This window comes from Lipotes vexillifer, unplaced genomic scaffold (genome assembly GCF_000442215.2).
Source record: "Lipotes vexillifer unplaced genomic scaffold, Lipotes_vexillifer_v1.1 scaffold124, whole genome shotgun sequence".
Classification (NCBI taxonomy): Eukaryota; Metazoa; Chordata; class Mammalia; order Artiodactyla; family Lipotidae; genus Lipotes; species Lipotes vexillifer.
In genome coordinates this window covers 1,303,064-1,313,133 of record NW_006771308.1, presented here as the reverse complement: position 1 = coordinate 1,313,133, position 10,070 = coordinate 1,303,064, and the positions used below count along the sequence as shown (strand labels likewise).

General features: G+C 42.6%; 1 protein-coding gene across 2 annotated transcripts in view; it reads right to left on the bottom strand.

Annotated features, from left to right (window-relative positions):
- Positions 1–10,070, bottom strand: part of CDKL1 (cyclin dependent kinase like 1) — a 64,146-nt gene that overhangs the window by 6,030 nt on the left and 48,046 nt on the right. For both annotated transcript variants that reach the window (XM_007446615.1, XM_007446614.1), the window contains 4 exons: positions 8,326–8,398; positions 5,836–5,926; positions 5,048–5,248; positions 2,083–2,165 (listed from right to left, as the gene is read on the bottom strand). In XM_007446615.1, coding sequence (XP_007446677.1) covers positions 2,083–2,165; positions 5,048–5,248; positions 5,836–5,926; positions 8,326–8,398 — 448 coding nt within the window. The remainder of the gene's footprint in view (positions 1–2,082; positions 2,166–5,047; positions 5,249–5,835; positions 5,927–8,325; positions 8,399–10,070) is intronic.

Below are 10,070 nucleotides of genomic sequence, written 5' to 3'. Positions count from 1 at the left end.
CGCCTGCCCCACTTTTCCTATTCCTAGCGCTGCAGAAGCAGGGGTGGCGGGGAAGTGGGAGGTGGGAGACTTCACTGCAGGACAGGCCAAGAGGTTGGGAGAACAGACAGCTCCAGTGGAACTGGATGGACCTTCCATCTGGAAACTGGGTAATGGAGAAGGGTTAGTTTCAGTTTGAAAGTACCTTCTTAGGCAGTAGGAACTCAGGATCTCACAGACCTTAACTGTGCTCAGAAATGTTTTTGAGTATAATACAGGCTCATTAGAGGACTTTTGAAAATATTAAAAAACCATAAAGAAACAAACAAATCATCCCACCACAAAGAGACATTCACTGTTAATATTTTGGTATATATCTTTGCAGCCATTTATTTCACAAAGGTAAAAATCTTTGCCTGATTTTCCAGAGGTTGTCATATTATTTTATATTTATACATGTAAATGTATGTTTTATTAAATATTTATACATGTAAATGTGTGTATTTATTAAATATTTATTAAAATTATGTCAAATTATATATACTGTTTTGTAACTTTTTTTTTCACTTAGCAATATGTTGTGGACATTTTTTTTAGGTGATTACATATGAATCTATTTTTATTAGCTGTGTGGTACTTCTATTGTAAGGACATACCATAACTTATTTAATTAATTCCCTACTGATGGAACACTAAAGGAAATGATTTCTATTAAAGAATGTCATGAGAAATGCAAATCGAAACTACAATGAGTTATCACCTCACACCGGTTAGATTGGGCATCATCAGAAAATCTACAAACAATAAATGCTGGAGAGGATGTGGAGAAAAGGGAACCCTCTTGCACTGGTGGTGGGAATGTAAACTGATAGAGCCACTATGGAGAACGGTATGAAGGTTCCTTAAAAAACTAAAAATAGAATTACCCTATGACACAGCAATCCCACTACTGGGCATATACCCTGAGACAACACAATTCAAAATGACACATGCACCCCAATGTTCATTGCAGCTCTATTTACAATAGCCAGGTCACTGAAGCAACCTAAATGTCCATCAACAGATGACAGGATAAAGAAGATGTGGTATATATATATGATGGAATATTATTCAGCCATAAAAAGGAATGAAACTGGGTCATTTGTAGAGATGTGGATGGACCTGGAGACTGTCATACAGAGTGAAGTAAGTCAGAAAGAGAAAAACAAATATCGTATATTAACGCATGTATGTGGAATCTAGAAAAATGGTACAGGTGAACTGATTTGCAAGGTAGAAACAGAGACAGAGATGTAGAGAACAAACATATGGACACCAAGGGGGAAAAGGGGTGGTGGTGGGATGAACTGGGAGATTGGGATTGACACATATACACTAATATGTATAAAATGAGAACCTGCTGTATAGCACAGGGAACTCCACTTTGCTTTACAGTAGACACTAACACAACACTGTAAACCAACTATACCCCAATTAAAAAAAAGAATGTCATACCTTTATGCCTTTGTCTAATAGTTTCATTGGAAGAAATTCTTGAAAGTGGGTTGGGAATGTGCACGTTTTAAATTTTTTTCCATTTTTGAAAAGTAAGTGTTTTCCACACATTGGCCATAGGGGACAGGTATGAGAGTAAGGCTGGCCAAGCAAGTTCATCACCGTTTTCCCCCAGCCTGGGAGTGAAAGCACAGTAGAGCAGGGGGTTTGGACAACGCTGGATTTTACCTGGATGAGTCATTGTCTAAAAGTTAATGGGCTCTGAGCTTCATAGCTTCCACTGCTGAAAATGATGAAGGACAGGTGAGGCTGGGGCAGGTAGCTCTGCATTCCTGTCCAACATGCTGGCTAAGCTCTGCTATCAGCAATCTGTAAATTAGCACTGAAGGCCATGACCTTGCTAGCCAATTTGCCCCAGTTTCCTTTTTTACTCTTAGACTGATCTTCCATTGCAAAGTGGACCGTGGGGCTCAGGCTGGTGCATAACTACCAAAACCTAGTTAGCCTGCAACTCCTCATGTATATTCATCGAGTGAGAACGATCCCCCTTAAACACCCTGGTAACCTTAGCTCTGACATGCAGAGCTCTTTCCAAAATGGGTCACTCACCATATCTTCAGGGTCTGGAATTTTTACCCCACTGAAGTACTGATTTGTGCTAAATACTTGATGGTGCCTAGGAATGAGGTCTCCTTTGGACAAGAAGAAAGAGAGAGGTAAAATTAGATAGGTTGTATATATTACAAAATACTGAGTATAGCTCCCTGAAATTAACATGATATAATAAATCAACTATACATCAATAAAAATTAAAAAAAACAAAACCAAAAAAACCCACAAAAAATAAACAAATAGAAAATAAAGTCTTTTTCATCCTCTCAAAGAAAATTAGATCAGTTAGCAAGCACTGCTCTATGGTTTCCTTCCACTGGTGCTGTGTTGGTCAGTGCCTATACCTACAAAGGCTGCAATTTGCTTCTCCAATCAGAGGGAGAGGCACTGAGGGAACTTTCAACAAACTGTGCCGAGACCCACAGTGGGTGGAGTACCGTGTTAGGCACAGAGGAGGCATGAACGGAAACTAAAGGCTGCAACGTTCTTGCCCCTCAAAGGCTCACAAAATGTTTGAGGAGTCCAAACCAAACAACTCAGAAGCGTGTGAGTGCACACACACATACACACACTAACAAATAATGGCTTTTTTAAATAGCAAAAGTATGCTGGAGAGGGTGTGGAGAAAAGGGAACCCTCTTGCACTGTTGGTGGGAATGTAAATTGATACAGCCACTATGGAGAACAGTATGGAGGCTCCTTAAAAGACTAAAAATAGAACTACCATACGACCCAACAATCCCACTACTGGGCGTATACCCTGAGAAAACTATAATTCAAAAAGATACATGCACCCCAGTGTGCACTGCAGCACTATTTACGATAGCCAGGACATGGAAGCAACCTAAATGCCCATCAACAGGCGAATGCATAAAGAAGATGTGGTACATGTATACAATGGAATATTATTCAGCCATAAAAAGGAAGGAAATTGGGTCATTTGTACAGACATGGATGGACCTAGAGACTGTAATACAGAGTGAAAGAAAGAGAAAAACAAATATCGTATATTAATGCATATTTGTGGAATCTAGAAAAATGGTACAGATGAACCATTTGCAGAGCAGAAATAGAGACACAGATGTAACAAACGTATGGACACCAAGGGGAGGAAGTGACGGGGGGTGGTGGTGGTGGTGGGATGAATTGGGAGATTGGGATTGACATGTATACACCAATATGTATAAAATAGATAAGTAATAAGAACCTGCTGCATAAAAAATAAATTAATTAAATTTAATTTAAAAAAATAGCAAAAGTGCAACAACCACAAATCAAAATCGTATTCACTGAATACTGATGGGTCGAGATAGAAGTGTATTGGCCTAGCGCTTAGAACAGTGCCTGACACGTAGCAAGCACTCAATAAATATCTGAGAAAGGAAGGGTTAGGGTTAGGAAAGGAGCAGAGAAAGGGAAGGAGGGAGGGAGGAAACAAAGCATGAAAGATCTAGCTAGAAGGAATATGTTTCCAAATTGGAACCACCTTTACTTGTTTTACCAAATAGCAATCACTTGGAAATCCCACTTTATGTACTGTCTAGAAGCACTAAAGATGTGAAGTAATAAAACAAAAGGAGCATTTCTATATTCTGGGGGATTATGTGAGGCTCACCTGCCCACATTTCAGCCAAATAAGCTAAAATCGCCCTCATGTAAAATTCCAGGGATATGACATCTGAAGAGGAATTTTGTTCAGAGAACAGATGGAGATGCTCAGAAGCGCACCCCTGGCACACCCAGGCCCACTTCCCAGAGCACAGTGAACAGTGAAAGCCTGCCAGCCAGGGCCCCGGAAACGCTGCTATTGGACTGGGCTGGAGTTCCAACCTCAGGGTATCAAGTTGGCTAAATTTACCAGTTTGTCTCGGAACTTTACCTTTCACTCAAATCCAAAAACTGCTGTCCTTGCCCATTTTGGACGAGCAGCCAAAATATGCTCTCTAATGCCTTGTCCCAGGTCTCAGTGAGCTTCCTTTCCTCATGAACACATTGTCTGTACCTTAATAACCTTCTTCCACCAGAGAGCTGGGGGGTAGGACATGGACATAGTGCCCTAAAATCACTGGGAAAACACAGCAAAGGAAGGCTCAGTGCCCCTGGCAGGGCTCCAAGGTGACTCACATGTCACTCAACAAAAGCTACCAGCAAATACTTACTGCCTACTGTGTGCAGATGTTGGTGGAGGATAAATAGAAATGAAAGACAGGATCTCAGCCTCAGGCAGCTTACAGTACCTTTGGAATGATGCAAGCACAAGACACAAGTACAAGACAAGACATGGCAACAGCAGATGTTACATGAGTTTCAAGGAAAAAAAGTTTGCTTCAAACTGGGAGTCATAGCTCAACTCCCTGACTTCTGAAGGGATCAGTGACTGCTCACAGATCTGTTCATCTGTCCCTTCCTTCCCCCTCGTCTCCTCCCCCCTATTCCCTAAGAGTAGAAACAAAGGAAAGGACTTTGGGGGTGGGAAAGTAAAACAAGAAGGGTGACATAAGAAGAACCAGGCTTTCTTCCCGGCACTTAGAAGGTTGAGCATCTTCTAAATAGCATCTGAATAATCCGAACTAGCCTGACAGGCTGGAGTCAAGGACATCCAGAGAATGAATTACCACATCATAATAAACGAAGCGAAACACAAGAGCATTCTGTAAACTGCTAGGCCCTTATAGAAATGTATGTTTTTATTGTTGCTATCATCATTATTCGGAGTTTAACTTGATCCAAACTATGTTGAAGAGAGAATCTTGTGTCTTTTTGGACAATGAGAACATACTCAAAATTGTTGATTCTTTTTCTTAAAACAAACCCGGACACCTTTAATGGAGCCATTTCATTGAGACTTTTCCTCTTTGTGACTGTAAAGGGCATTAGATGAGACTAGGAACTTGGCTCTGCCCAGCACGGACACGGGTAAAACTATCCAGTTTCCAAAAGGCGGGACAGAAACACCACTTACCCAAGGTTTTCCTAATCAGATAGAGCTGATCCACATCTGATTTTCCGGGCCACAGAGGCACTCCTGACAGCAGCTCAGCAAAGACACAGCCAATTGCCCAAACATCTACTGGGGGGCCGTACTGCATGTCCCCCACCAACAGCTCCGGGGAGCGGTACCACCTGGTGGCCACATAGTCTGTGTAGTAGTCACTCGGTCCAGCTGGCCAGTGATGGGACATGGAAAACAGAGAGAGCAGTGCAAGCGAGGAATCAAAACCAGGAGGGGGAAGACCTGAGAAATCAAGCTTGTGTTCCATCTGTGGCTTTCCTAAATCAGTGGTTCACAATACTGGGTGCGCATTAAAATCACTTGGAATACAGTATTTTTTAAATTACTGATGTTTGGGTACTCCCCCAGTCCAATTAAACCAGAATCCCTGGAGGGGTATCAGTATAGTTTTTATAGTTAGAGTTTATAGTTTCCCAGATGATTCTAATCTACAGCCGAGGCTGAAAACCACTCTTCTAAAATAGTAGTTCTAAAGAGTACTGTTTTAGCAAAACATGGTAGAAACCAGGAGGGTAACATACTTTTTAATAAGCACTTTACTGTGGTAAAATTTACAGATAGCATACATTTTAAACCAGTGTACATCTACATGTTTTCAATTAATTGCAGACGTGTAATTTATAGCAAGCTTATGCCCTAAATATACAGGAACCAGCTTTCTATAGCATTTAGATTCTTTATCATATTAAAAATCTTTCCAGCTTTGACACTTAACTAAAGAAAACTTCAATACTCACTCAAAAGCCGAGCGAATCCAAAGTCACAAAGCTTAATCACAGAATGTTTTGTGATGAGGATGTTTTCTGGCTTTACGTCTCTGTGTATGCACTAATCACAAACATCAAACCAAAGCAGATTAGAAAGGAGCAACTATAATACATGGACTAAATAAAACATATGAATATTTAGCAAATATTTGAGAAATTGTTTGAAACTCTCACTGGCCTTTTGGAAAACAGACTACAAAACAGCAGCCTAAAATAAACCTAGTACCATACCCATCACAGCCTGAGTCAGCCCAAATTCCTGAATGGCCCCTAAAGACCAACAAGTGTGAAAGGAAAAATGAAAGTAGGGTAGCCAGATAAACAACAAATAACTTTTTAGTATAAGTATGCCCCACGCAATGTTTGGGACCTATTTATACTAAAGTGTTATGATTGTTTACCTGAAATTCACATTTAACTGGGTGTCCTGTATTTAATCTGGCTACCTTAGGTGACAGGGAAAATGTTAAAAGGCTCTGGGTGAGGCCTGCAGCATGGCTGCAGGAGCTGCAAGTTGGTGCCTAAGCAGAATTCACAATCCAGTTGTTTAACTGAGAACAGAACACATTCCGCCTGGTAAACAGGACAAGCCCTGGGCCTACTGAGATAAGCTGGGAAAGAGAAGGGAGGGAAGCAGCAGCTTGCCAAGAGACCTCCCTTCCAGCTCTGACATTCGTCCCCACCAGATAAATAAGAGCAGGCAGTGCTCACCCTCTGGAGAGTCGCTAGATGTCAGCTCTATCCCACACACATCCAGCCTTCTTTCTGTGCCTCCACCCCACGGGATGTAGTCCCCATGCCAGAGTTTAGACACAAATCACCTGTGGTTTCCAGACTACAGCTGACATTGCTTAACAGGGTGATGCTGGAAGAATGTTTAAGAATCTTCACATGATTTTCTTATTAAATAACAATTTTTTGGCAAGGAACAAATCAACAACCTAATTAAAATTACATAAAAACAACCGTGGGGTCATAGTACTGTTCAGGTTCCTAATAACCCTCCCTTCTTCCAAGTGTTTTCCTCTCTGGAGGAGAATGTTGGAGCCTTCTGCAATCTGAGAGACCCTCTTTGGCTTGCGGCTGATACCCTGGGATGTTCTTGACTCTCTAGAATCTGGAGAGATGACAGAGTTTCCTCTTGGGCCTGGCCTAGTTCTCACTCCAAAGGATCTTCGGGGTGAGACCTCAGTGTGTTTCCCCATGGGTATTTATTATTCTGGAAAAACTGGGGGGAAATAACTGAGTTATTTTATTACAATCTATCTGATTCTCAGCAAATAATGGACCTGAGATCTCCACTTTTTTTTACCACTGGCTTCAAATATTACTATAAATGGGTACACCCCTGAATATCATGATGACGGATGGTCAGAAGAACTTGTAAGCAAGAATGTGCTCCTATTCCGCTCTGGGAATTCTTTACAAGTTTCTACAACCCTCCCCCCATGCACATGTGGCCAAACAGCTCCAGGGGCTCTCCAGGGAACTGTGGTATGCATTATATTTGTTCTTAGCGTCTCTGCTTTTCCCCACCAGGGCCTTTCTGCAGTCTCTCTTGCTCCCCCATCCTAAAACCTGCTCTCAGGAAACTGCTAGCCCTCACTCGCAGTACCTATAAGGTGTCCACACTCCCTGCTATGCATGCATTTGGACAAGGACTGTAGCCTAAGCTAGGTGGAGGAACAGCCGGGAGAAGTGCCGCCTACTCTCATGTTTGTTTCTCTGGGAAGGCAGCTTCAGGGAAAAAAAAAAAACCATTTAGAACAGCGTGAGGAAGAGGATTCAGCCCCACCAGTGAAATTGGACCCTGGCTGTTGTCAGGATGACATATTGCAGTAAATTGCCCTTGTGGCCAAAATGAAGCTCTGATGTTGGAGTCTGGCTTCTGTGCACGGGGACTGGGCCATGTTGTATTGGAAGGAACAGCAGGCTTCCCAGCATCTGTGAAGTCACACCACCTGGGCAGCGGTCCACTGTGCTTCCCGCCAGCCTCGCTGTGGCTGGGAGTGCTACAGGTTTCCACTGGCTGCTTTGTTGCAGACTTGGCACCTCTATCTCACCAATGCAGACACTAGTACGTGTGCATGGCACTTGAGACTCCACGTACTGCACTCAACAAGCATGAGCCACCTGGGGTTCCCCTCCCCAATTTCAGAGTATTTTGAGGGTTCCAGACCAACACGGACTCCAAGTGAATGGGATTCTACCTTAAATCTGAGCAGTTCCTAAGCAATGTAAAAATAACTACTTTCTTAAAATCATAAAAATGCATCTTTAAAACCTGAACAAGAAGGACTAGCTAGGTTGGCATTTTTAGCGTCTACTTACCCCAACCAGGCTTACGAAGATTTGGGTAAAAACTTCTATCCACAAAAGTATGATATAAACTTTGTACAAAGGCTCCACCTCAGCTTAAGGGCAGCCTTCTGGTTTTTAGAGGGAGATCATGAGACTTACATTGTGTTTATGGCAAAAATTTACGGCTTGCAATGTCTGCCAAGTTATGCTCTTCACAAGATGTTCTGGTACCCTATTAAAAAAAAAAAAAAGCAACACAGACACATTCTTTAGTGTTGCCATGGAATTCAGCTCAAAAAAAGAAAAAAGCAAACCAAGACAGGCTTAAGTAGTGGAAAATCCTAGGTCACACATACAGTCATCTAACTCATGCGACAGGCATTCCAGGGTTCCAAAGTGTAGAGAACACATGATCAGAACACTGCTGAATTCCAGGGGCAGCAAGGTAACAACAATGTAACATCTACTTCTATAGGGAGGGACCAGGAAGACCCACAGGGATTTCAACAAGTACTTAAGACCACCTACCTCGAACATCTGTGGCACCTCTGGGAACCTGCCTGGTAACTTGAGCTCCTTCTCAAGTTACCAGGCAGGTAACAAAAAAGAAGCTTTTTGTTGATGGCAAGTTATTAGTAAATATCAAGCATGAAAAATGCTGTTTATTTTTTCAAGTTGCCCCAACTGATGGCCTTGAAGCAGAACTCATCTTCCACAGGTGGGCACATGGTTTCTTCAGATTCCCTAGGCAGCACTTTTTTAAAAAATTATTATTACTTATGCTTGCATTGGGTCTTCGTTGCTGCACACGGGCTCCCCTCTAGGCTTCACGGCATGTGGGATCTTCCCGGACCAGGGATTGAACCCGTGACCCCTGCATTGGCAGGCGGACTCCCTACCACTGTGCCACCAGGGAAGCCCCAGCACTTTTTTTTTTAAGGTAATGAAGATTTTACTGATGGTAAGGAGGAGGTTTACATTGCACACCAGGCAACAGAAGGTCATAATAAGTAGACGCCCATATAGGCATCTTGGTTCTTTCCTCACACCGCTCCTCTCTGGTAGCGGGCTGCATCCTGTTCACATCTCCCTGCCCTGTCCTCTATTACAGCATCTAAACCTCATGCCACTGCTCCCAGCACTTCCTCCCTGACTCTAAGCTTACATAACCAGGGCACACAGTGGCCCCAGTAGGTCCTCTGTGTGAATCAGCAAACAGTACCTGCTCTGAGAGCATTTTTAAAAAAAAATATTAGGCAATGAGCAAAACGAACTACAGAGAGAGTACATTTATTTTCAAAGACCCCCGCCCACCAGTTAGACTTAACTGTTTTTACAAACCAAACATTAAACAATGTTGTGATCCTCAGCCAGAACTAATGTATACACCAGGGAGGAAACTCTGGAGTACTTGTGTCAAGGTGACCCAAAAGAGTCACTTCCAGCCTCCGGGAGGGGCTATGAGGCCACTGTTGTCACAGGCCAGATGTTCAGGAAATCCTTTCAAGCAGATAAGGGGAAGCTAGAACAGTGGGACAATGTGGAGGAAATGAAGAGGCCACTTCCATGAAGAAGAGCTGGGACATTCCTGGGCTGTAGTAGCTTTTCCCCAAATTCCCTTCCTTATTCTATAGCGACATAAAGGTACAGATGCCAGAAAATCTCACCTGTCTAGAAAGAAGGCCTAGAAAGATACAACTAAGAGGAGGACATTTCAGGGGACGTGCTTTCCCCCAGCCTCAATTTTTTACCCAGAAAAAAACAGAATGTATGTTGATTATGTAATGAATTAAGTATTAACATAAGGTTATTCAGTACCAGGCAATTTTAGTCTCTAAGAACATTTCCCAAAAGAAATTACGGGGCTTCCCTGGTGGCGCAGTGGTTGAGAGTCCGCCTGCCGA